This window comes from Stegostoma tigrinum, chromosome 4 (assembly GCF_030684315.1).
Source record: "Stegostoma tigrinum isolate sSteTig4 chromosome 4, sSteTig4.hap1, whole genome shotgun sequence".
Lineage (NCBI taxonomy): Eukaryota > Metazoa > Chordata > Chondrichthyes > Orectolobiformes > Stegostomatidae > Stegostoma > Stegostoma tigrinum.
Genome location: NC_081357.1, coordinates 60,765,341 through 60,793,265, shown reverse-complemented (window position 1 = coordinate 60,793,265; position 27,925 = coordinate 60,765,341). Strand labels below are relative to the sequence as shown.

The 27,925-nt window shown below is 39.6% G+C and overlaps 1 protein-coding gene across 3 annotated transcripts in view; it reads right to left on the bottom strand.

The window, feature by feature from the left end:
* Positions 1-27,659, bottom strand: part of rfx6 (regulatory factor X, 6) — an 86,747-nt gene extending 59,088 nt beyond the window's left edge. For all 3 annotated transcript variants that reach the window (XM_048531353.1, XM_059645738.1, XM_048531354.1), the window contains exons 1-7: positions 27,130-27,659; positions 26,274-26,430; positions 25,826-25,949; positions 25,387-25,448; positions 24,898-24,975; positions 20,713-20,740; positions 7,006-7,113 (exon numbers count right to left, since the gene is read on the bottom strand). In XM_048531353.1, the coding sequence (XP_048387310.1) occupies positions 7,006-7,113; positions 20,713-20,740; positions 24,898-24,975; positions 25,387-25,448; positions 25,826-25,949; positions 26,274-26,430; positions 27,130-27,358 (786 nt within the window). In that variant the 5' untranslated portion in view covers positions 27,359-27,659. The remainder of the gene's footprint in view (positions 1-7,005; positions 7,114-20,712; positions 20,741-24,897; positions 24,976-25,386; positions 25,449-25,825; positions 25,950-26,273; positions 26,431-27,129) is intronic.
* Positions 27,660-27,925: the final 266 nt, after the last annotated feature.

Sequence of the window (27,925 nt, the reverse complement as noted above, 5' to 3'; positions counted from 1 at the left end):
TAAATAAACACAGGCATCCCAGCAAGTCACGTACATTCAATAAACCCTCAGCATGGCAAGGTATGAGTTTTTAATCTTTTATGGTTATTACCGGGACGTGCCCATTAACAGACTAATGAAAATTCAAAGTTGCAAAATGTTGAAAAATAAGGAGTAAGTCAGCATCTGGGAAGAGGAGACAGATCAAGGATTTTGACCTAGATAACAAAGTGTGGAGCTGGATGAACACAGCAGGCCAAGCAGCATCTCAGGAGCACAAAAGCTGACGTTTCGGGCCTAGACGCTTGGCCTGCTGTGTTCATCCAGCTCCACACTTTGTTACCTTGGATTCTCCAGCATCTGCAGTTCCCGTTATCAATGATTTTGAGCTAGGCCTTTCTCATTATTGAGAAATGAAAGATAAAGAAGGACGTTAAATGAATTGTGGGTTAAAAAAAAAGGAAAGGAGAAGCAAGAAAATATTTCAAGTAAGAAATACAATGTCACTTGAATAATGTGCAACCTGTGAATAGAGAAAGGAACAGATTCTTTGAATTCAATGGTCCTAAACAAAAGAAAGGGAATTTTCTGAAGACATTAAAGGTCTAAAAGTAAGAATTGCTAAGACAATGGAAAATTAATTGGAAATGGAAATCCATAGAAATAAGTGAGGAAAAGTGAGGAATTGTAGATGGTAAAAACCTTCAATTAAAGTGTGAGTGTGTGTGTGTGTGTGTGTGTGTGTGTGTGTGTGTGTGTGTGTGTGTGTGTGTGTGAACGAGAGAGAGTGTGTGTGGGGGGTGTGGTGGTATGTGCACAGTTTGGTGGGTGTGAACAGTACCTTGACTGGATTGCCCAATCGGTGGCCAGAGAATGTATTCACAATCCATTTAAGGGCAGTAGACAGGTTCTTAGAGTTGAAGGGCAAATAGGAAGTATTTTTAGTGATGAAGAAATGTAGCCTGCTATTGTCAGATGCCTATTCATAACTTTAAACATATTTGAAATTAACAATAGCTGCAGCTGCTGGGCTGATATGATGGAGGAGATACCATTCAGCAATATGGGCAGTGGCTGTGGTTATATCCAGATAGGTATATGGCAGCTTCAGTGGGGGAGGAAGTGTAATCAATGTAATCCTGGAATGCTAGCCCCAAAGTAATACAGAAAATATTAAAAGGAGGTTGTGATGGTGTAATTGTGAGATTTATTTTTAAAGAGAAGCGTGAACATACCTTTGGATAGTTTTGATTTATCTGACATATTGTATGTCCAGCGTACAAGTTTATTATATTTCTGACATTCAAATCAAAAGAAAATTCCCTTTGCATTATTACAAACATATAGAAAGCAGTTGAGCTGCAGTTCATGTTGTTTGCATGAAGTATGAAAGTGGGTGTCCTCAGTGGTAACTGACCCTCTGACTTCACCATTAACAAAGCCTGCTGTGACAAGTACCGGTTAGATACTCAGGAAATTGTAGCTTATGAAGTGCCACCGGACCCGAAGCTGCCAGTCAATCAGAGCCCAGCTGCCAGTCAATCAGAGCCCAGCAGCCACTGGCATCTGGGCAGCATTACTGGTGACGCCCGCAATGCAGTCAGGAAGGGTGGCAGCAGCAAGAAGGTGACTGGATTATTTAGAATGGGATCATAACATTATGTCATCACAAAGGTCGACAGCACAGTTAAAGGCCCTTTGGCCTATGAGGTCTGTATTGGTCAAAAGCAGGCACTTAACTTGTGATGGTATTTTGGGTCAATGGTTAGCACTACTACCTCACAGTGCTAGGGACTCAGGTTCAGTTCCAGCCTGAGGGGACTGTCTGTGTGGATTTTGCCAATTCTACCCGTGCCTGCATGTGTTTCTGCTGGATGCTCTAGTCTCCTCCCACAGTCCAAAGATGTGCAAGTTAGGTGGATCGGCCACTCTTACAGGCAGTGAGTTCCAGATTCCCACCACCTTATGAGTGTATTTTTCCCTCACATCTCCTCTAAGCTACTTGCCCTGTACCTTAAATCTATGCCCTCTGGTCATTGGTCCCTTCAAAAAGGGGAAAATTTTCTTCATGTCTACCCTGTTGCACCTGCCATAATTTTATACATTTTACCCATGTCTCCCTCACTTTCCTCTGCTCCAAGGAAAACCAGTCCAGTCTATCCAAACTTTCTTCACAACTGAAACTCTCCACCCCAGGCAACTTCCTGGTAAATCTCCTCTGCACCCTCTCCATTGCAATCCTATCTTTCCTACAATGTGGTTGCTAGAGCTGCACACAATGCTCTAGTTGTGACCTAACCAATATTTTGTACAGTTCCAGCAGAGCCTCCATGCCGTTCAACTCTCAGTCTCAACTAATAAATATCTCATATACCTTGTTAACCATTGATTTACCTGTCCCACAATCTTAACCAACAAGTGGAGATCCACACCAAAGTTCCAGTGATCCTTGGTGCTTTCCAGGGTCCTACCATTCATTGTGTATTCCCTTGCATTAGTTTGAATTCCTTATCTGGTTGAATTCCATTTGCCATTGATCAGCATGTCAATATCCTTCCATAATCTAAGAGTGTCCTTCTCACTATTTACCACACTACCAATTTTCAGATCATCTTCAGGCATCATCATGGTATGGGGTTTGCAAGGGCTGAGGGGTCAGGGTGTTGAAGGCAATTGCCTGGTTGTAGCATTCATTAGTAAATGCCTGGTCCTCAACAAAGCCTCTGACAGTTCCCAGACTGGAGCAAATGGAGGTCCCACAACAAACTGACAGGCAGGCCAGTGGTGCATTTGACCCATACGTGACTGTCAAATGACCACTTAAGGGCCTTGACTGGTGGCAGGTCAAGAGGTCATGCATGGATGTTGCCATGGAGCTTGATTGCTGAAGTGGTCAGAAGGGGCCAGACATCTCACCTGTGCCAAGATGCACCATTATTTTTCCATCCTACTACTTGCCCCACCATATCTAGGGAGGGAAAAATCCCACTATTTAAGTCAATATAAAGGGTAAGTCTCTACCATTTAAAATAACCTCAAACTGAAGGGCAACTAGGAATGGGCAATAAATGCTGACACAGCTAATGAAATCCAAATCCTATGGATGAATAACAAAATACTGATAATGGTATGAATATGAATAATTTGAAAATGTCAAGCATTTATTGACTATTCATAAATAATGGGATCATAGAGCATGACAGCACAGAAAAAGGCCCCGTTGCCTGTCGACCACCTAGCTATTCTAATCCTGTTTTCCAGCACATGGCCATAGCCCGTATTCTTGGGCATCGCAAGTGTACAAGCCAAATACAGATTGAATATAATGAGGGTTTCTGCCTCCACCACCTTTACAGGTAGTGAGTGCTGAAATTTTACTACCGTCCGGGTGAAAGAATATTTCATCCACTCTGAAACACCTGCTCTTTACCTTAAGTCTGTCATTACAAAGAACAATTTATTATCTGTTTTCTTCTAGACTTAAACTAAGAGATTATTAATTTCCATTGAATAATCAACACTCATATTTTCCCGTGGACATTGACTAGTCAACCCACAAGTATAGCAGCTCGGGTGACAGAACATAACTAAATACACACTAAAGCATATCAACAGCCTACGCTGCCACACTACAGCACACTGTGATAAATTCGTAAATGTGAAACATTCAATGTAATTTGTTTAAATTAAGTAAAGCTCAAGCTCTACTCTTTTTCATCTCCAAACGCACTAGTGAAGTGAGGGGAATACACATGAAGGGCAATTAATACAATCAGGCGAGAGAACATTGCCTTCGTCTCAACAATTGGCTGATATTATTTTAAAGAAGTAAGTCTTCTCATTAAAAATATGATTTTAGGGAAGTTAGACATTTGCAAATATTGCATATAGCAGCTTATGTGTTGTATGCCACCCTTTAGGGATGAGCGCTGAATGTATTCTTGCATAACTTTCTCAGTGCAGTTAACCGAGAAAAACTTAATCAGGCTTCTAAGAACAAAGAAAAAGAACAAAGAAAATTACAGCACAGGAACAGGCCCTTCCGCCCTCCAAGCCTGCACCAATCCGAATCCTCTGTCGAAACCTGTCATCTATTTTCTATGGGTCTGTATCCCTTTGTTCCCTGCCCATCCATGAACCTGTCCAGATAAATCTTAAAAGTCCCTATCGTGTCTGCGTCTACCACCTTCGCTGGCAACCCATTCCAGGCACCCACCACCGTCTGCGTAAAGAACTTTCCACCCATATCTCCCATAAACTTTCCTCCTCTCACTTTGAATTCATGACCCCTAGTAACTGAGTCCCCCACTCAGGGAAAAAGCTTCTTGCTATCCACCTTGTCTATACATCTCATGTCAATCAGGACCCCCTCAATCTCGATCTTTCTAATGAAAATAATCCAAAACTACTCAACCTTTCTTCATAGCTAGTGCCCTCCATACCAGGCAACATCCTGGTGAACCTCCTCTGCACCCTCTCCAAAGCATCCACATCCTTTTGGTAATGTGGTGGCCAGAATTGTACATAGTACTCTAAATGTGACCGAACCAAAGTCTTATGCAACTGTAACATGACCTGCCAACTCTTGTACTCAATACCCCTCCGATGAAGAAAAGCATGCCGTATGCCTTCTTGACCACCCTATTGACCTGCATTGCCACCTTCAGGGAACAATGGACCTGAACACCCAGATCTCTCTGTACATCAATTTTCCCCAGGACTTTTCTATTTACTGTAGAGTTCGCTCTTGAATTAGATCTTCCAAAATGCATCACCTCGCATTTGCTCAGATTGAACTCCATCTGCCATTTATCTGCCCAACTCTCCAGTCTATCTATATTCTGCTGTAATCTCTGACAGTCCCCTTCACTATCTGCTACTCCACCTATCTTAGTGTCATTTATAAACTTGCTGATCAGACCACCTACACCTTCCTCCAAATCATTTACATATATCACAAACAACAGTGGTCCCAGCACAGATCCCTGTGGAACACCACTGGTCACAGGTCTCCAATTTGAGAAACCTCCTTCCACTACTACTCTCTGTCTCCTGTTGCCCAGTCAGTTTTTTACCCATCTAGCTACCACACCCTGGACCCCATGCAACTTACTTTTTCCATTAGCCTGCCATGGGAACCTTATCAAATGCCTTGCTGAAGTCCATGTATATGACATCTACAGCCTTTCCCTCATCAATCAACTTTGTCACGTCCTCAAAGAATTTTATTAAGTTTGTAAGACATGACCTTCCCTGCACAAAACCATGTTGTCTATCACTGATAAGCCCATTTTCTTCCAAATGGGAATACAGCCTATCCCTCAGTATATTTTCCAGCAGCTTCTCTACCACTGACGTCAGGCTCACCGGTCAATAAGTACCTGGATTTTCCCTGCTATCCTTCTTAAACAAGGGGGCAAATTAGCAATTCTCCAGTCCTCCGGGACCTCACTAGTGTTTAAGGATGCTGCAAAGATATCTGTTATCACTAGTTCCTCTCTCACTTCCCTCAGTAACCTGGGATAGATCCCAATCAGACCTGGGGACTTGTCCACCTTAATGCCTTTTAGGATGCCCAACACTTCCTGCCTCTTTATGCCGACTTGTCCTCGAGTAATCAAACATCTATCCCTAACCTCAACATCCGTCATGTCCCTCTTCTTGGTGGATACCGATGAAAAGAATTCGTTAAGAATGTCATCCATTTTCTCTGACTCAACGCATAACTTTCCTTCTTTGTCCTTAAGTGGGCCAATCCTTTCTCTAGTTACCCTCTTGCTCTTTATAAATGAATAAAAAGCTCTGGAATTTTCCTTAACCATGTTTGCTAAAGATATCTCATGTCCCCTTTTAGCCCTCTTAATTCCTTGTTTCAGATTTGTCCTACATTCCTGATATTCTTCCAAAGCTTCATCTGTCTTCAGTTGCCTAGACCTATGTATGCTTCCTTTTTCCTCCTAGCTAGTCTCACAATTTCACCTGTCATCCACAGTTCCCTAATCTTGCCATTTCTATCCCTCATTTTCACAGGAACATGTCTTTCCCGCATGCTAATCAACCTCTCTTTAAAAGACTCCCACATATCAAATGTGGATTTACCTTCAAACAGTTTCTCCCAGCTTTTCTGTGTTGCTTCTCTACACTACAAAGTATCATTACAGGTTGTCAGTATAAACCATGACAAAACATAACTAATTTTTCTAATAACCTGCTGTGGGAGTGGCTTCTGGCACAATGCCATTCTCTTTCCTCTTCTCCCACTGATGCTTTTCTCTGGTAGCTTACTTCTATCCTTCCTTCACCTGCCCCAGAGGTAGATCAATTAATCCGTGCAAAGTAGAATTAACTGATTAGAAATCACACAGAAACAGCACAAAGCTGTTCAGAGGATTCTGAATTAACTAGCAAAAAACAGAAAACAGGAGCCCCAAAACTTCACCAATAATCCACAAAGAAAGAATCAGCAATTAACCAGGATGGAGGGAATGAGACCTTTATATAGTGTTTCTGTCAAGGCCATGCCAAGGATTGATACTATAAGTTTCTGATCCTGTTTATCAGATGACAGTCAGATGAAGCCCCTTTTATTTGACAGCCAGTACTATATTTAAATACTACCATAAGATTTTCAAATCATTTTGGATGTAAGCAAAATCAGTAAAACGTGTGAATCGCACATATCAGTCTGATGTGTCTTACATTACTCTAAAGGAGTTCCAGTGCATCCAACACATTCGTTTCCACTTATTTCTGGATTTGAAAAATAGGTGAGGCTTTAAATAAATTTCCAGGCATATCGGTGTTTAAGTTTTATAAAGTGGAAGAGCACTTACTTTCATCCAATACCAAAAAGCCATAGCCACCCTGTTATGATATTCAATACTGCCACTTTCCCCAAACTTACATATTTTTTAAATGGAACAAAATATAGCTTAATTTTGAGGCTGCTCATGATAATAACTCTTTACTATCCAATATTTATTTGTGAGATCAGTTTAATTAATACCTTTTTTTAAAGGGTATTACCTTTTCCTTTGAGATGGGCCCTTGAAGAAGAAGATGTTGTGCATTGGGGAACTCTGGGAGCAATGTTCCAGTTTTTGAGCTGAGCGAATATTTCCGTGTAAAGCCTCCCTATAACAGGTCAAAATGTTATATTAGTTATGTGCCAAATATACAATCCATTAATCCATTATAAAGCATTTATTATTGCTACCAGTTAAGATGAATGTTTAACTATTCAAAAATAAAGGTAATATTGTTGAAAACATACATTTATAGTTTGTTTTTAGTCTGTATTGATTCAGCTAGTGATTTGATTCACAACTGAATTAGCATTGAAGTTTTAGATTATAATCTATAATTGTTATCCCATATTTGTTTACAAGCTTCTTATTTTATGTAATGCAAATATGATGGTCAGATTGAAATATACAACTCATCTAAATTTCAATATGTTCCTGCTCTGGTGACTATGAACATAGTGCAACTGGATTTAAAGCTTGATAAGGTGAGTCGCATTAAGTCAGTTCATTAACGAACAGCTAGTATTAATAAAATTTGGATGAAATTACAGGTTGTGCAAAATGAACATTTATTGTCACTTTTCTGATCTATGTATTTTAAAATCCCTTTTACATGTGGGAATGCTTATTTCTAATGACTATATAATGTTTTGTAATGTTTGCAATATTATCTGCTAATAAGCCATAAAGACTTTAATAATTAACGGATTTGTTCAGAAAATAAGATTACTGGCATTTTAATGTAGGGTATTTTCAACAAGAGATCTGATTCTCAAAAGGCCAATATGTTGCACAATGTGTCAAAATCTTTCCTTCTCTGTTCCATGCTGTGAACAGATTCTGTAGTTTGAATGTCAACAAGCTTTAACTGATGTTGTGCACTTTGTATATGGAGATGGCATAAGTGTTTTGTTTGGTTTTAATTCCAAATAGTTTGGCAATGTATGAGAATACTCAAATAATTCATTTGAGAATTCATAAGGGTGTAAAATGAGGAAATAACCAAGGGAGAAGTTTTAAAATTGATGGGTAAACTGTCTGTCAGCTTCAATGGTCATAAAAGACTGTGTAACATGATTCAAAAATGACCAGTAAGTGGCAGATGGAATAAAATGTGGGAAAGTGTGAGGTTCTGTGCTTCAGTAGAAGAACACAGGCATAGACTATTTTCTAAATGGGCAAAGACTTTGGAAATGTGACGCACAAAGGAACTTAGGAGTTGTAGTTCAAGATTCTCTTAAGGTTAACATGCAGGTTCATTTGTCAGTTAGGAAGGCAAATGCAATGTTAGCATTCATTTCAACAGGGCTAGAACACAAGAACAGAAATGTACTGCTGAGGTTGTAAAAGGCTTTGGTCACAATGCATTTGGAGTATTGAAAGCAGTTTTGGACTCCATATCTAAGTAAGGATGTGATTGCATTGGAGGGTGTCCAATGGAGGGTATAAGAATGATCCTTGGGATGAAGAGCTTGTCGTATAAGGAGTGGTTAAGGACTCTGAGTCTGTAGTTGATGGAGTCCAGAAGGATGAGAAGTTTGGACAGAGTGTATATGGAGAAGATGTCTTCACTAGTAGGAGAGATTAGGACCCAAGAGTGCAGCCTCAGAGTGAAGGGATGACTCTTTAGAACTGACATGTGGATAAATTTCTTAAGCCACAGGGTGGTGAATCTGTGGAACTCATTACTGCAGCAGGCCTTGGAGGCTACATCATTGAAAGTCTTTAAGATGGAGAAAGATTGGTTCTTAATTGGCAAGGGGATCAAGGATTACAGGGAGAAGGCAGGAGAATGGGGTTGAGAAATGTATCCTCCATGATCAAATGATAGAACAGACTTGATGGCCTAGAATGGCCTATTTCTGCTCCTCTGTCCTGCGGTTTTATGGACCAGGAATACTGGTAAACATTATTCCTTCAACTTATATGGGTCATTTAACTAACCTTTCATCTCACAATAGTTTCTGGAATCTGACAACAGTGTGAAGTGCTTTGGAGATTCTTGAGAGAAATGGGTAGGCACAATAAAAATATGCTTTGTCCTCAACAAAACTGACATCTCTTTCTAAAAATACTTTCCCTTTGTTGCTAGAAAGAAAAGACTGCAAAATGTAGTGCTGTGTTTACAATGTTCCTAACGGGATAAACCATAGCTACATCCCAAAGATACACAAGAAACATCCCAAATTATTAACAGGAGGATAAAGGAAATGGGTAACATAAGGAGCGTGGTTCTTATCAGAGTAAATGCATCAGTAAAAATAGACAGTTTAGAATTTATGAAAAACTACACTGGAAACGAAAATACTGGTAAGCTAGGAGCAAAAAAAAATTAGATAAGGGAAATGCTGAAAGCTTTATGCAATCAAAACAAAACTAGAAAAGTATACAAGTCTTATCAATTTGTGTTTCCAGATATCGTATAGATAACATAAATAAGCCATTTAATGTGTTCTTCTTGTAAAACAGTTTTTCTGTCTAAATATTCCTGTTTGGAAGTAATCCCAGCAGAATATTTGGAGGTTTATCAGTTTCTGACCCCAGTCACTAATCCTCCTGAATTTATTTGGATCAACTAGTCAGAGTGGTGTGTGTGGGAATTTGGAAAATACTGCCGCTACATTTCTGGACCAGCTGCCTCCAAGGTAGACAGAACAAGTGTTCACCTTATTGTTGATTAGTTTAAATTTGTCTGTTGTCAGAGTACAATCCATTAATCAGCAATTAATTGCTCTCAGTTTTTTTTTCTCTCTTTTTCACTTTCCATAAATGGGCTCTTACACACAACTGACTTTTTTTTTCCATCACCAAATCACCCATGGTATTTCTATTTTCCATCTATTAACCATCACCAGTAAATCACCCATGTTTTACAGTTGATTAATTTATATATACAGCCTGTTAAAAGTAAGGGAGAGAGAGGGAGAAGGGAAGGGGCTATTGCACCCAGTTTGTATTTGGAAAATGTTGAGTCTAGTTAAGATGATAGTCACAAGACCAGAAGGACAGGTACAGGAGAAGACTGTTTTATCCTTGAGCTTGTTCTGCCATTCAATAAGATTGTAGCTGATTTTGGAATTAACTTCACCTCTTGCCTGATCCCAGTAACCGCTGACTTCCTTGTGGATCAAAACCTTGTCTAACTCATCTTTGAATAAATTCAACAACCCATCCTTCACTGCTATATGGAGACGAGAATTTCAATAATTAAATGCTCACATCTCCATTGAATGTAGCACTAGTTTTAGATTCCCTCACGAGAGAAAACATCCTCACAGCCTCTACCTTATCAAACTCCCTTGGAATTTTATGTGTACTTAAGTAAGATTGCCTCTCATTCTTCTAAACTTCAACAAGTATAGGTCCAACCTACTGAAACTTTCTTCATAAAACAATCGCTTCATTCTAGGAATCAGCTTAGTGATCTTTGCAGATTCCAGTATATATGTATCCCTTATTAAGTAAGGAGTCAAATATTGCACATAGAACTCTAGGTGCCGTCTGACTAATACCCTGCAAAAACAACAGTTCACTATTTTTAACTCCATCTCCCTTCTGGTAGAGGACAGCATTCTATTTGCCTTCCTGGTTACTAGTACATGCACACCAACCTTTTATGATTATTATACAGGAACAGCCAGATCCCTCTGTGCTACACATTCTGTAGCCACTTTGTTTTTTTTAATTCATTCATGAGATGTGGGTGTCACCAGTCAGGACAGCATTTATTCCCTATCTCTAATTTAAATAATAGCTTGTTTTTCTATTCTTCCCACCTTGATGGAGAACCCATATGTTCCACATTACATCCATCTACCAAATGTCCAACACTCACTTATCTGTAAGGCCAAAAGACATAGAAGCAGAACTAATCCACTAATTCATAAAAAAATCCATTCATCCATTAAAAAAAACTATTAATCTCAACTCTGTTCCCTGTTAGTTAACTAATTCTGTGTAACTCTAATTTGCTCCCTTCAACACTTTGAGTTCTTTTTTTGTGTGGTGAACCTTTTATTCGGCACGTTATCAAATGCATTTTGGGAATACAAATACACCATATCTACTGGTTCCTCTTTATTCACCCTGCCTCCAACATCCTCAAAGAACTTTACAAGCACTAAATATGATATTCCTTTCAAAAAATCGTGTTATTTCTGCCTGATTATATTATGAGTGTCCTGCTACCACTTCATTAAATGGATGCTATCTTTTTCTCAACAACATATGTCAAGCTAACAGAACTGTAGTTTCCCATTTTCAGTTTCCCTTTCTTGAATAGAGGTGCTGTATTTAGTGTTTTCTCATCTGAAAGGACATTTCCAGAATCTAAGGAATTTTGGGAAACTACAACTGATCCATACTCTATTGTAATGGTTTTCACACTGGTGTGCCATGACAAGGTGAGGAATGTGCTGCAAAATTTTTGGGAAGCAGCACTGTTTCATCTGCTGTCCCCAGTCACCCCTATAGTGGGGATGGGGAGAACAGTTCCCAGCATTTAATTTGTGCATGACACTGTCACTCAGTGTGTGGGACCAGTGACTTGGTCACCTTTGGCCTTTGCCCGTTTTGCTGAACCAGTCTGATTGTGTGCCACTTTTCCTGTGGATTGTCAGGGCTGGGCCATGGCAGAGCGAAGCAGAGAACATGGTGAGTGCAGGAGCTGCTGCACACAGGCTGCTGTGGGGTGGTCCAGCTCACCACCTCACCCGAGCCGAGTTTTGGGGTTTGGGGGAGAGGGGGTGCAGTGGCTGCCACTGTGGACCAGGCACCCTCTCAGTAACGGGCAGCATGGCAACCTCTCCAAGATGGCAGCTGGATGACAGATGGAGAACAGGGAGTGGAGAGATAGCAGGGGAGCCTCACTGGCCACTGTTTGCCTTAATTCCCTCAATGACATAGTAAATGTACATGAAATGATTGCTCATAAACAACACATATAACAGAAAAAAAAGGTAGGTGTGCCATGGAATTGTTTGTTTCATTGAAGTACCCCATTGATATGGAAGAAGTGGGGAATTACTGCACTATGGACACAGCTAATCCATTTAAGACCCAAGGATGCAGGCTGTCGGATTGCAGGGATTTATGAGCCGAAATTTCTGTGAGTATTCCCATTATATTTTCTCTGGTTACGTGGTATGTCCTACCTCCCTTTTGCCTTCTGCTCTTCTACTATCATTCAGAATTTTTTTTTGTCTTCTTTGTGAGAACTGATACAAACTATTTCTTCTGATTGCCATGAACATGAAGTCATTATATCGTATGCTTTGTAAAGAAGGATAACCTGTCTTTAAAATGGACACACAGAGTCGTATAAAATAGATCCCAAAAAGTCACATGGCTTCATTTCAGAATATAACCGCAGTCGAAAGTAGGCAATCTGACGTCATTATCATAATGGTTAATCACACAAGGGTTCATGAAATAGTTCAAGGAGATCAGGATGGGTCACTGAATCCTCAAAATGTGTAAAGATTCAAACCATCTGAAAGTTTGAACAGGAGACATGAAGGAAAACATCACTAGAAATTCCAACCTAAATGACTTTGCTTCATAGAGCAATTAGTCGTCAAAATTATTACTTTCAGCCATTTTGTTTGATTGTAAAGAAAGCTGGCTGAAGATAGCCACTGAGAGGAAAACGATTTGAACACCATGAGAGAAACATCTTGAAAAAGCAACTGTTTCTCAATGGGGAGACAGAAAAAGGCATCCAGGACAAAAAGAATGGCTAAGGGGGCTACTGTACTGAAACAGGCTGCAAAGAGCCACAATTTGCAGTGCCATAAAAGTGAAACTAAGGTGCCTTCACTCACTCCCAGGACCTGTTCGGCGTACTGAGTCCACCTGTGGGAGCAACCTCCAACTATTCGACTACAGAAGCCATCGTAGTTGCTGAATGTGACTTCAACTTTCAACCCATTCATTTCAGAAAGAGAATCTTCAAGCAAGCCAGGCCTGCAACGATAGAGACTGATCTCATTTTCATCTTCATACATAACTTATATTTTTACTTACTTTAAATCATCGTAACTGCATTTTAGCTAATAGTTTTACCACATTTCAGTTGAGCAACTTTCAGCAATAGCTGTGTAATAAACTAACCTTTTATTTGTTTAAAACATTGAGCTGTGCTATTAGGTTTAGTTTTAAATTGAAACATTCAATATTTATCAGGGGGCTACATACAAACTTATACAAATTCTTACTTCACAAACCACTCTCAGGAAATACCTCATATGTGGTTGTGACATGGAAATGAGGGAAAGAGTGTCAAAAGGTGTGTTTCCTTTACATCCATCTTGAATGCACCCAACCAAACACAGGCAGGTGCAGTCAGCATGAGAAGAAAATCTTGGAAACATCAGGAATCTGCAAGTTGTGAGAAACAGAAGGAATTCTGTTGCTTGTTGCAATTTTGACTGCTAAATATCTTCTCAAAAACAACTAAAAGGAATAGATATATTTCGGAACACTTGGCTTGCATTTTCAAAAATTAGTTTGATCGTGCTAAGTAATACAGCAAGTACTTCATGTTACCATTATTCCAATATCAGGTCCTCTGAGTGATAGCACAAATAGAAATAAATGAATATGATTGATAGCTATTATGGAGACATGGTTACAGCATGACAAGACTAGGGACTCAATACTCAAGGGTCGTCGACATTCCGGAAGAATAAGCAAAAAGGAAAAAGAGGTGGAGTAGCTTTGTTAATAAAGTGCAGTTGTGAATCATGATGTAGATGCAATGCATCATGATAATGAATCAGTTGGGTGGAAATAAGGAATGACAAAGGAATTAAGTCATGGTTTGGGGTTGTCTATAATCCCACAAAGAGTTGTCTCACTGCAGGAGAAAGTATAAATTGGGATATAATGGAGACAAGTAAGAAGCGTCTACAATTATGTGTGTTTTTAATGGGCATATTGAGTGGAATACTCAGATGGGCAAGGGTGACTTGAATTTATAAAGTGTTTCAGGAATTGCTCCTTAACGCATTATACCGCAGAACACAGGAGATGTAATTAGGTGGAATTAATGTGAGATCTCATGTTTAAGGATCCTCTAGGAAGTGCCAATCACAATATGGTAGAATTTAAGACTCATTTTGAAGGAGAGAAACTCAGGATCTTAAACTACTGCGCTCAACTTAAGCAAGGGATATTACAGAGGAATGATGAAAGTGTTGTCTCGAAGAGGCTGGGCAAATAGACTAAGGGGAACATTGGAGAATGCATAATGGCCAACATTAGACATACAGTTCGTAATTCTCAGCAAAAAAACTCAGGCAAAAAGAAGTACTCATTGAGAAGGATTACCACCTGTGGTTAACAAAAGCAGATTGTCTTTTGACACCAATAATCTGCCAGTAAACTCAGATTCTGCAAGCTCACCTTCAATTTTATAAAGTTGATTTTTGTAAATTAAGAAAAAAGTCTATTTTGTTTAACAGCTTTATTTCTCTTCACCTACATAGATTTTAAAAAATTTTGTTTTCATTTTTTAAGGGTTTGTTAGATTTTTATTATTTTCATTTCATTTTTTGTCAGAAATTTTGTTACGATGACACATGCTCCTGGTTGTGAGCAAATGCAGCCATTTCATGAAGCAGATACGGATGACGAGAAAGCACATAAAGACAGAGAAAATTGATTACGAAAGTACCTTTGAAAGATACAAAAACTAACAAGCAAGAGCTTCTACAGGTATACAAGAATAAAGATAACAGCTGAAGTTAATGTGGGAAACTTTTCTAAATGTCCTGCTATTTCATAATAACGAAATCTAGCACTTTCCCGATGACAGAAGTTAGGCTTTTTTTTATTCATTCACGGGATGAGGGCATCGCTGGCTGAGCTAGTATTTATTGCCCAAAAGGCAGTTGAGAGTCAACCACATCGTGTGGGTCCAGAGACACTTACTGACCAGACCAGGTAAAGATGCTTCCCAAAAAGACATCAGTGAATCAGATGGGATTTTCCAACAATCAACAACTGATTCATGGTTAGCATTAAGACTGTTAATTCTAGATTTTTAGAATTAAACTCAAATCCCACTATTTGCTGCGGTGGGATTCAAACCTGGGTCCTCAGAAATTACCTGGGTTGATGGATGGAATAGCTTAAGCAGTAATACCACTGGGCCATCACCACCAGTTAATGGGCCAAAGTTTCCTGCTTTCTGTCTTATTCCTTCCTTTAACAGGGCCATCACATGGGAGGATGCAACTGTAGAATTCACAATGGAGAACAGGGAAATAGCAGATAATTTAAAATAATATTTAGCATCAGTCTTCATGGTGGAAGACATTATAAACAACCCCAAAATAACAGGTAAACAGTACTAGTGGAAGTAGTGATTCTGTAACAGTCTCAATCATGATGGGCAAATAATTGGACAACCTAATGGGACTAAAGGCAAATAAGAAATTAGAGCCAGATGACCTTCACCCAAGTGTCTTAAAGCAAGTGACTGCAGAGGGTAGTGGAGACATTGGTTGGAATATTCCAGAACTCACTGGATTGTGGGAGGGTTCCAGTGTTTGGAAAATTGATAACATGATGGCCCTATTAAATGGAAGGAGCAAGATAGAAAACAGGAAACTATAGGCCTGTTAGATTAACATCTGTCATTGGGAAAATGCTAGGTTTCATTTTTAAGAAATAGCAGGACGTTAGAAAAGCACAACACAATTAAACAGAGTTAAGATGGTGTTGTGAAAGGGAAATCACAATTTAAGAAAATTTTCTAAATTTCTTTGAGGATATAGCAATCAAATTTGATAAAGGGGAACCAACAGATGTAACATATTTTCAGAAAGAATTCAATAAAGTGTGACATAAAGATTACTGCATAGGATACGAGCTCATGGTATTGGGGGTAATGTATTAGCATAGAGTGAGGATTGGTTAACACACAGAAACAGAGAGTCAGGATTAATGAGCATTTTTCAGGTTGGAAAGACATACTGGTGGAATCGTAGAAAGATCAGTCCTAGAACCTCAATTATTTACTGGCCATGTTAATGTATTTGGGGAGGAACAAGAGTATAATATTTTAAATTTACAAATGATACAAAAGTAGGTGGAAAAGCATGTTGTGATATGACATAAGAATTTGCACTGGTATGGATAGATTAAGTGAATGAGCAAAAAATCAGCAGATAAGAGTTAAATGCAGGAAAATTTTCTTGTGCATGAGACAGAAAAAGTTAATATGCAAATGCAGCAAATAGTTAAGAAGGCAAAATGAACTTGGTCTTTGGAGTTTAGAAATATAGGAATCTTGTTACAATTGTACAGGGTGTTGGAGAGCCTGAAAATGGAATACTGTGTAAATTTTTGGTCTAATTATTTAAAAAAGGACATATTGACATTGGAAGCAGTTCAAAAACTATTCACTAGGATTATTCATGGGATGAATGGATTGACTTAACAAACTCGGCTAAACAGGTCTACCAGCATTCATTAGAGTTTAGAAGAATGGCGGATGACCTTATTGAAACAGACAAGTTTCTGAGAAGGGCTTAACAGGGTAGATGTTGAGGCATTGTTTCCATTAATGGGCGAGTCTCGAACCACAGCATGTAGTTACAGATAATTATGAGGCACTCGTTTAAAAATGAGATGCAAACGAGTTTCCTCTCCCAGAAAGTACTGAATATCTAGAATTCTCTACCCCAGAGAGTTGTGGAGGTTCAACCACTGAAAATAAAGAGATAAACGGGCTATGCTGAATTGACATGAGAGAGGTTTTAAGGCGTGGGAGCAGATCAACCGGTTCTTGTTGAATGGCTGTGCAGGCTTAAAGGGCTAAATGGCCTACTCCTGTTTCTATTTTCTTATGTTCTTACAGCTACTCAAGCATTAGATCAAGGGTCACAAACACCATTCAGCTCTGTTATCAACAATCTTATAGTCCAAAGTGAATCATAGGACTTCCAAGTCCCAGTAGACCTCTTTAACAATTGTGTTACCACAGTAGTTGTGTGGACTGATCACCTACCTGAGGTGGCCTTCTGGAATGCTCATATGACTTGATTGTGATGTCTGCCATCTATTCCTACATCTTTAAGATCATCCTCAGCAGTACCTCTATATGAATACGATGTTTGTTCAGCATGCTTTGTTATTTTTACAAAGTAATACTCCTGAGATCACCTCCATAGGATTGAGGCCAAGGATATTTTCTCAACTTATCCTTAGAAACTTTGTAGCACTTTCAAAATTGACTCCTTGTGCATCGTTAAGAAATTAAGTGAAAGAGTGGCACAATAAAAGAAATTCAAGACAAGGTGAGAATTTTTTGACATATTTGTGACAAAAGGGATTCAATGAGTTGGAACTCAATATCACAGCTACCTCCCTCCACAAAGCATGCAATGTGCAACCTTGGCTGCTATCTTCAGCAAGCCCGTCCCTCTGTTCCATGTCTTTTACTTAAATATGCAGGATCAGCTCCCAGTATTTTCTGCTCTTTTCATTGATTGAGCTACCATCCTTCTCAACAATCTATCCTCCTACTGTTAATTTTTTTTTGGGGGGTGGGCATTTGAGCAGTTTAATATCAGTGTTTCTCATTGGAGTTTTTTTTTCACTCTTCCCCAGTCTTACACTCTTCCCTTTGGCCCTCAATACATGCCCAAGGACTTCCATCTGATGTACCATCTCTCAATTGATTCTCTATCCATCCTTCAATAATAGTATTTTTCTAGCCTTCTTTCTTCAGAGCTCAGCTTCAGTCCCTGCACAGTTTCTTTCTATCTTCTCCTTATGCTTTTAGGATGTTGCAGACTTTTTTTTAATAGAATCCCGACACTGTGGAAAAAGGCCCTTCAGCCCAACAAGTCCACACTGACCCTCAGACATCCGGCCAGACTCATCCCCCTATGATCCACCTAATCTACACATGCCTGGAAACTGTGGGCAATTTAGTATGGCCAATCCACCTAGCTTGCACATCTTTGCACTGTGGCAGGAAACCAGAGCACCCAGAGGAAACCCACGCAGACAAGGGGAGAATGTGCAAACTCCACAAAGACAGTCGCCCGAGGCTGGTCCCTGGTGCTGTGATTGTTTTACACAGATATTTTGGATCACCCAATTTAATTTAGCTGACTTCTCTAAAGGATTTTGTGGTGTGGTAGCAGCATCTCTATCTAGGTCAGACAGCTTAGGTTTAAATCACACCTACCCCAGACATGTAGTGTAATCTGAGATAACAAGGTGTGGAGCTGGGTGAACACAGCAGGTCAAGCAGCATCAGAGGAGCAGGAAGGCTGACATTTCTGGAGAAGGGTCTAGGCCTGAAACGTCAGCCTTCCTGCTCCTCTGATGCTGCTTGGCCTACTGTGTACTTCCATCCCTACACCTTGTTATCTCGGATTCTCCAGCATCTGCAATTCCTACTATCTCTGACGTAGTGTAACATGACTGATCAGGTTGATTGGAAATACCTAGCTGACAACTCCGCTATTGACGTCCACCTGAATATCACAGTCACCTGAATAAACAGATGTCACTGATAAATTCCCATCCTATGATTTGGATCGTGCTAAAACCCAGTCAAACTTTTGGGCCCATTAATTTTTAATAAAAATATATAATATGTCTGCCTTTCCAAACCAACCAAACTCTGATTTAAGATGAACAACAACAAGGGCAATTTGTCAATTTATATAAGTTGCCAATTTAATGCCAGCAAAGAGAGCTAGAAAACACAAAAATTGTTCCTACTTTTAAGTTTCAATGACTTGTTGATGAATGTAGGTCAAACCACAATGTTGCCATTCTCCTGCACCTGAACCTCATTCAGCTACAGACCTCTGTTCCGGAGTTAATGGTGCTGTTTAAAGTTTACAGGCAGTCACCCATAGAAACAATCATCAGGGGCTGGAAGTTGGAAAGGATGAGTTGTGACTCCTACCGTCTTTAAGGAGAGGAAGAAATTTGAGTGTATAAGGCAAATATGAAAAGATTTTGTGACAGACAGATGACAGACAAGAACAGGCAGAAGGAAAGGGCTTTTTAATACCTTCTATAAGTGTTACTAATTATTTAACATGCTGTTATATTAATCATCTTTGGTGTTTTGCCTGTTTGAGTTGATCTTCACTCTACCCTGTCACCGCTGCTATGTCACCTATGTCTCATTTTTAATTGAGGCACAATCCTTGTTAAGTTACAACATCAATGGTTGGGCAGAATTGTTTGCGGAACAGTCTTTTTTTAGAATATACTGTTTACCAGTTGTACTTTAGAAAGCTGGTTAAAGTTAAATCTATTTTCCAAAAATAGATAAAACATTACTAACTAAAAATCATATTGTGAACCACATGAGCACTAAAATGTTGGAAAATCTAACACAATCTCCTTCAGCTTCTTGACATTCTTAATTTCTAATTATTTTTGGACAGCATTTAATGCAGATGTCATGTCCCACTCCAAACCACAAAATTGGGAGCTAGCCCACCTCCATGAAATCATGACCAAATTTCATGGGTGAAAGACATTTAGATGCCTGAGGTCATGCTGTCCACCCTTCTTGTGAGTGGATGTTCTATCTCTAAGAGCCGACTGTCAAGTCAGCCCTTCAAGCCAAGCAGGACCAACGAGAGCAGTGGCCATTTCCTGGATTGCAGTCATCAACCAGAGGCAGCGCTAGATGCCAGAGAAGCAGTAGATTAGGGCTGGCAGTCCCTGGATAGCCAGGCCTCAGTGAGACGAGGATGGGGTGAGATGGGAAGTGATCAGGAGGCCAGAAGGCTGATCAAGTAGGCCACACTTTCCACTGGGTATATCCTCCATGCTGTATAGGATGACAAAATTGGAGGCCCATCCCCTTAGTCAGGTTACAGCCTGGTGGCATATGCATGTAGAACAACTACTGCTGGTAAAATACCATTGGTATTGGGATGAGCACTTACATAACTTTAATTCATTAATAATTTATTCTCCTGCATTTCCAACAAAATGATCTTCTACATTCTTGTTTTTTTTCTGATATCAACACTAACATACGCCAGTGCACATGTGATATAAAACCCCCATGATCAAATGTCTTTCGCTTTACAATTAACTCATCCCAACTTCATTGGGCAACTTTCAGCATAAATGAAAATGAATAATTAGCCTCATATATATTACAAACATCGTTCTATATATTATACAGACCAATCTAGATTCCTTCTTTGTTCTCAAGTTTGTTTATGTACCCATACTAATGGCGATTGAACATACTCATGGATCACCATATGTGCCTATAAAGCACAATTTCCCACTCCCTCACCCAACCTCCAGCCATCTGTTGTTCTACATATAAAACATATAACAGACAGAGCGTGGCAATCATTTATTTTTCATGAAAAATTGTTTACCTTTGAAGTCTTCATTGCACATTAACATTGTGTAATATTGACTTAAGCTCTGCCACACATGTTTTAAATCCATTATTTACAGTCTTTACCTTTTGGCAGTTTGTCAAGTTCAACAATTAGTGCACGAAGAAATCAATAACTTTAAGTATCTGGTTATAGACTATGGCTCAGAATAAAGAAAGGTATACTGTGTAAAAAGTCTTACATTGTCAGTGTTGTCTTTTTTCCCCTTAATAATGATATAACACTCCGTACATCGGTGACTCACAATAAAGAGATCCAAATGTTCTCAATATGGTTTTATACACTTCAATTCTACGTACCTCACTTTTCAGTTTGCTTCCTGAAAACCTATGAATAATGAAAAATATTATTAATACAATTATATTACTAAAGCTATTAAGTTGGTCTTATAAATTTGATATTTAAAATGGTGCTCACTCAGCCCCTTCAAAGATGCTTGCTGCATTTCCCAGGAGGGATGGGTGGATCATCCTCACTGCCACATTGAAAATTACCCACGCCTCACTTCTTTTCTTCCACACCACAAATTTGTTTTCCGGATTGTATGATGTTCCGTAATTGATTTGCATTCAGTACATAAAGAAATGCCCCCATGGAAATTGTCCAACAAAACCTTTTCAATAGCATTATTAACTCCTGAATACAAATCTGTTGGTTAATAAGATTCAGGAACCAGGAAAAGACGGCATTGAGGTTTGACCAACATTTATCGACAGGTCATTGAAGTTTAAAAGTATCAGCATTTTCTTTTACATATAAATAAAACACTTTCAATGAAGACACATTCTTAAAGTCTGTGGAACACGTAAGGGCATTTTTCTATATTAAGAGCACAAAACAAATGTGAGATTTTGTTGTTGCTGCTATTGTTGTAAATAAATATAGCAGCATATAGATCATAAACTGCCCGATGAATCCATTGTAAAAGTCCTCATGCAGAAACTAATTGTTGCTGTCATTTGAGTAAGGGCACATATAGAGTGTGAGGGACATTTTGCTTGAGTTAGACATAATCTGTGTGTATTAGCCAATTTGGTTCAAATTGGGAACTTGTTGCAGATAAAGTTGCAAGGAGAAGGTGAGTTTTGTTCTTCCACTCTTTCTCTATAAGCTCAATTTTTGGTAAGAAATTGCTATTAAATGCTATTAGACTGTCTTTACATTGCTGTAAAATAGAAAACTATATTGTCTTTAAAGAAGTAGCTTTACTTTGATTTGACTGAGAAACACCAGGAAAAACAAAAATTCAGAGCCAGTATAAGTAATCCAAAGTGGAATAAAATTAAGGAAGTTAAGGTTGCCAATTCAGCTCATTTGAGGGGAATGCGCGGCTAATAATATGTGGAAGATCATGGCCCTTCCAATATCCTAGATGTCGAGATGCTGGTGTTAGACTGGAGTAGACAGGATCAAAAATCACACAACACCCAGTTATATCCATCAGTTTTATTTGAAAATACAAGCTTTCAGAGCTCAGTTCTTTCCTTGGGCATGGGGTAACAGTTCAGGGGTCAAGGTCATTCAGCCTCCAATCTTGGGTAAGTGTCTTCCAAAGTGGAGATATGCAACAATGCAAAATCGCTGAGCAGAGGCTAGTAGCCAACACTATATACTCACACAGACACAGACACAGACACACACACGAATTATTTCATCCAAGATGTTTGTGTATTGGCAGATACATTCTGTTTGCTCAAATAAAAAGCTGGCCCAAGTTTAAAACATAGACTCAAAGCAAGACCTCACACCGAAAATGCATTATAGATAACAAGGTGTGGAGCTGGATGAACACAGCAGGCCAAGCAGCATCTTAGGAGCAGGAAAGCCGATGTTTTAGGCCTAGACCCTTCATCAGAAAATCAGAAACGTCAGCTTTCCTGCTCCTGAGATGCTGCTTGGCCTGCTGTGTTCATCCAACTCCACACCTTGTTATCTCAGATTCTCCAGCATCTGCAGTTCCTATTATCACCAAAAGTGCATTTTCTGACCTGAAATGTCACCTCATGTATTCACTGATAAAACCTTTAATTATCTCAGGATAATGACTTGAAAGAAATCTGGGTTTTGCATTTTAATCAGGAGTCTCCTACTTAACTGATTAAAGATTCAATTCCCTACAGTGTGGAAACAGGCCTTTGGCCCAACAAGTCCACACCACTCCTTGCAGCATCCCACCCAGACCCACCCCCCTATAACCCACACACCCCTGAACACTACAGGCAATTTACCCTGGCCAATTCACCTAGCCTGCACATCTTTGGGCTGTGGGAGAAAACCGGAGCAAACCCACACAGAGACAGGGAGAATGTGAAAACTCCACACAGGCAGTTACCCGAGGCTGGAATCGAACCCAGGTCCCTGGTGCTGTGAGGCTGCAGTGCTAACCACTGAGCCACCGTACTGCCCAAAGAAGCAGCCAGTTTTAGGATTGTTAACTTTCTCCTTATAAATTCTGTGTCTTATACACTCACGATGCCTGAGGAAGGAGCCCAGCTTTGAAAGCTTGTGTTTTCAAATCAACCTGTGGGACTTTAATCTGGTGTTGTGTGATTTTTTTGACAATATCCTGGATGACCACAAATGCAACAAGTGCAGAAATGTAAGCTCCAACTAGACTCACTGTAGTGCGTCCACGAGGCTGAGAGGTACATGGAGAGCACATTCAGAGAGGTGATTACATTGCAGCATAAGGGCTTGGAGACAGAAAGGTAACCATCAAGCAGTCCAAGAGAAAGAGGTGGGCGGATCAGGAATCCCTGGGGTTTTCCATTTTGGAAGCTCATGGGGGAGTTGGTTCCTTGAGGGAGTGCAATAGATGTTTGTGGCACAATAAGCAGCTTGGCTGTACAGGAGGACAAAGAGGAAGATTACTCCTCATGCCATATGCAATTAAGTCCGTAAATAGAAGGATAAAGCAGATGAATGTGCAGATGGAAAAATGGTACAGGAGGAAGGACTTTAGATTACTGGGACTGGCTCATAGAAAGATGACAGTAGTACTGCAGAATGTGTTACAGTTTACCAATGTTCCCTCTAAGGTATATGGCTTTGCACGTACTAAGCAACTCCAATGTTCCATGCGGGCATGCCGACCATAGCACCCAGTTCCACAAATCACTGTTGTGCATGGCCCTCAAGGTCCATGCAACTGATAAGAAAATTTGATGGAATGCTGCACTTGAACACAGCTAGGACTAAGTTTTTTTTAGGCCAGCACTGTTGGTAGATCTTTAAAATAACTTGACAGTGGTTGATCTCATGCAGAGCTATAACAGAAATGCTACAAATGGTCTTAAATGTCTGGACCAATGAGAGAGAAATCAACTAGACTTGTTACTCCTGATTACAAGCTTTAGACTTTGGTAGAAAGTTTGTATTTGCAAAAGACTAATGAGAACAGAAACACCCAAAAATCCACTTGGGAAAAATAGGCTGTTAGCACTTGAAACTCACACAATTACCACTTCAGTGAGATCTCGGAGGGCACTTGTGAAACCATACGCCAATAAAGAGTAAACACTTTCTTCAGAGTAGGAGATAAAAATGTAAAGATTGGAAAGTCGTGTACAATTTGACATTTCAAGAAGATGCTAATTGATCTGCTAGCCTTTATATTTTAATATTAGTTGAGCACTATCTAGGCTGTCAGTTATTCAATTACATCTAAGAATTTAGCAAGTGAAACCAAGTATAGCATTTAAACACACACAGGTCTGGACCTTCGGAATCCCAGCACTAGGCCACAGACAGTGAACCACCTTAGCATTTGAAAGTGTGATTTTACATGGGTTGGAGTCAAATTCAAAATGCTACAAGCCTGATGAAAGTACGATTATTGACTAGAAATTAATTCATAACTTTCATTTCAATAAATTTACCAGCTAGATGGTGAATCTGCTCTTCAGTTGAGAAATAGTATTTTGTCTGCATGACCAATTACATGAACAGTTGAGAGTACTAACATTGATGTACTTATAAGGAAGCCAGACAAGCACATAAGAGAGGTAGAAATTTTAAAAAAAATTCTTACAGGACAAGACGAACGTAGGGGAAGATTTGTGCAGCATTAACACCAACACAGGCCATTGGCCACAATGGGCTGTTTCTGTACTTTGCACCTTATTTACAGCAATGTAGCAATGCAACTGTACCTATTGCTGTTTATTATCATCACAAGCACCAAACAGCAACCAAGAGTCACACTTGGTAACTGCAAATTTAAAACAACCTATTAGATACCCTGCGTTATTTGTGTCCAGAATGTTCCACCAATAACTGGGAATAGGTTTATTGCAGCTCCGAAACAGATTGCACTTTGTTTGATGTCACAGATATTGCACTAATCCTGTTAGCTTTCTCTTCAGCAAATATAATTTAAGTTAGGGCACAGCTGACTAATAAAGCCAGCTCCTGATTACACTAATAATCATTTTCAGCCAAGGAGGAAAAAGGATGTTATTATGACATACATAGAATAAATTTACCTTGTCAAGCCTTTACCCGAGTAGACTGAATGGTAGTATGCACTGCTCTCTTTGATGCCAATTCCATAATAGTGATATCTGCAAAACAGTGCCATGATTTTGAAGTTAATTTTGCTTTAACCCAATAAGGAAACAAGCTACCACAATATCCATCAAAATCAAGTGCTTACACGAAATCCTTTTCACCTGCGTGAATGCACACATTTTCACAACATGTTGGATTGGCATGTAAGGAACTGGGACAGGTAACAAAGGTTTGTCCTACAATTATCAGGATTTAAAGGAAGTTCATTTTGACAGAAGCTGGTAACGAGATCAACAGTCTGATGTCATCTGATGTAAAATAAGCTCCAGAAAATTGCTGCTAAGAAATCAGATGATACTTTGCCCGAATGTTTCCAAGTTTGACAAGTCCAAAGTTTGTATAGTAAAGAAAGTTGATACAATGACGACTAGAACTCACAAAACAGTGATATCTAACTGGCTTACTTTGAGTGTCCTCTTGTCCCAAGTCTTCTGGTGGTGAGAAGAGGAAACTTCTGGCGTATTGTCTGAAAGAAAAATCTAAAAGGTTATTTTTGAACATACAATATATACTAGAAAATCTGCGTTTATTCGTATGATGTCTTTTCGAATGCTTGGGAACATTGCCTGCGTATCTTCATTGCAATCAGCACTTACAAAAGTAGTGAGCGGGTCTAAGTTGTATGATTTTACCGTTGCATGATTCTATGATATTAAGCATATTAAAATTGTTAATATATTAATTCAAATTATCCAATAAGGGATCAAACTGGAAGATGAGGTGAGTGTGATAGTATAGGACAAGTTTAGTTATGGATATAGCTGCTAATAAAAAATCTCTTGAAAAGGGAGCATTCCCTTCATTCTTTGCTGACAGGGTTCTCAGTGATTAAGCACGCCTCACCTTTCCAAAAGTGGCAGCGCAGGCTGGTTCCAGCTTCTCTTTCCTACAAAAATCTAAATAGTGGGCATAGAGAATACACCGGGGCAGACAGACTCCGTCACACACGATATAGTTTTCTTCCAACCTGACAATGGAGATGAGCAAGATACATTAATTAGGAACATTATCTACACATTGGGACAAATCTGACCCTTGACTAAAACGTGAACCGAAATCATGGGCCTCAGCTTGTCTTTAGCAAATTTTAAAACAATATATCGGATTAAACATTCAGTGTGGACTTGTTTTCGTGCAAAAGGGATTTTGTTACAGCAGCAGATCTAAGAGAGGGTCCTCCAGCTCCACACTGTGTCATCTCTGACTCCAGCATCTGTAGTTATTACCATCTGTATTCACTACAATAATGTTGTGGTGTTAGATTCATCTCGATTCCACGTCATGTCCTTACCACTGCAGCGTGAGTTGTGTCTGCTTTTTCTTGTCCTTGATGATCTGAGTTATAGTTTTTTTCTGACATTGTTGTTCCTCGCTTAGGCATGTTTTCCTTTCAGGAACATGGCCTTCTTCTTCTTCAGAGGATGCGATTTCGTTGCAGTTTTCTGATTCTGGGGGAAAGAATGAGATTTTGAGGCGGACCTTCGGTTCTACCAACATTTATTTCTTTAATCGTTTATGATGTCGAGTCCCCGAGTCCATCAGCGTTTCAGACTTCGACGCTACAATTTTGTAAAGGACAACAGTTTTCAGGATTAGCCAATACGCAGTTCCCCTTCACCCCCAACGCCTCTACTGCCTTTTGTGTTAGCATTCCAAATCTTTTCAAAAAGAAAACCCTAAAAGATGGATAAATATTGGTTCTATTCAAACAGAAGAAATTGGGGTCACAGACTGAGATTCTGCATCTTCATGATGTATAATTCTTCAAAATCTCAAACCCGAAGGTTAAAATTTAGCACTTTTTTGATTATTTTATCGGAACTGCACAGCATTATTTAAATTGTACCATTCGAGTGAATTATTATGTTAACCCACTTCAAGGAATCCATCTAATTGGTCCGACAATATTTTGATTATTCTAAAAATTAGCGCAACTGCACATTGAGGCTTTAGTCTTCCTCTTATTATTTGTTACTCTGCTAAATTTAATAATGATCGTGGGATGGAAACTCAATTAAAACGGACCGCGACTTTAGAGACCCTGCACACTTGACCTCTGATAATGGCTGAATAATCCCTGTTCCCAACAGGTTCCTTAAGTGTGTAGACAACAGCGCAAATCTTTGTCGCAAGCGACAGAATCCCACCTGATTTAATGCCCAGATCTGTCCCTATTTCCCTCTCTTCACAACCGGGCAATGAGTTCTTCTCTAGTTCCTCGCCGCCGCCGCAATTTTCCGCAAGCGAAGCCAAGTGTTTGCCGATCAGAGTCATATAGGGTTCGTCCTGAATGCCAGCCACTAGCTTGTGCGGGGGCTGCAGGTGAACCACAGATGAACCCTGAGACTCAGGGACTCTCTTCATGGGCATCTTCATGGCGAATGCCGGAGCGAGTAAGGGCTGTCAGTGTGCCTTTCACCCTTCCCCTTCAAACTACTGGAACCACTGGGATCAAATCATAATTCTTTTTGAAAAGTCGGTGAATGGTCAGTCTGCGGAGAGATGGGTCCTCACAGTATCGGATGACAAACCCCTTAATCTGATTCTCAGTCTTTCCAATTGGATAGGCACTTCGGGTTTTGATCCTACTCGCAGCCTCAACAGTTTGACATCACTGCAATCAATGGCTGTACGAAAGCTCTTCAGACGTCGTACAGCATTCCCGATTTTTTTTTGATCCAAGGTTAACAAATCTATAAACCAGGGTACACACTTACAACAGCTATTTAAACTTTTCCGAGCCCGCCCTATTTGTTTGTACACCACAGTTATCAAAAACGAAGTCAGCTGTCACTAGCAGATGGGTGAATTTGGTCCTAAGAGCTCTTACTGTGAAGGTACCCAACACAACCCCTTGTTAAGTCAGCCCACAGTTACGTCCTGGTGATGAATCACGCTTGTTTACCATTTAAAAGAAATGTGGAGAGCAGATCCAACGCGCCC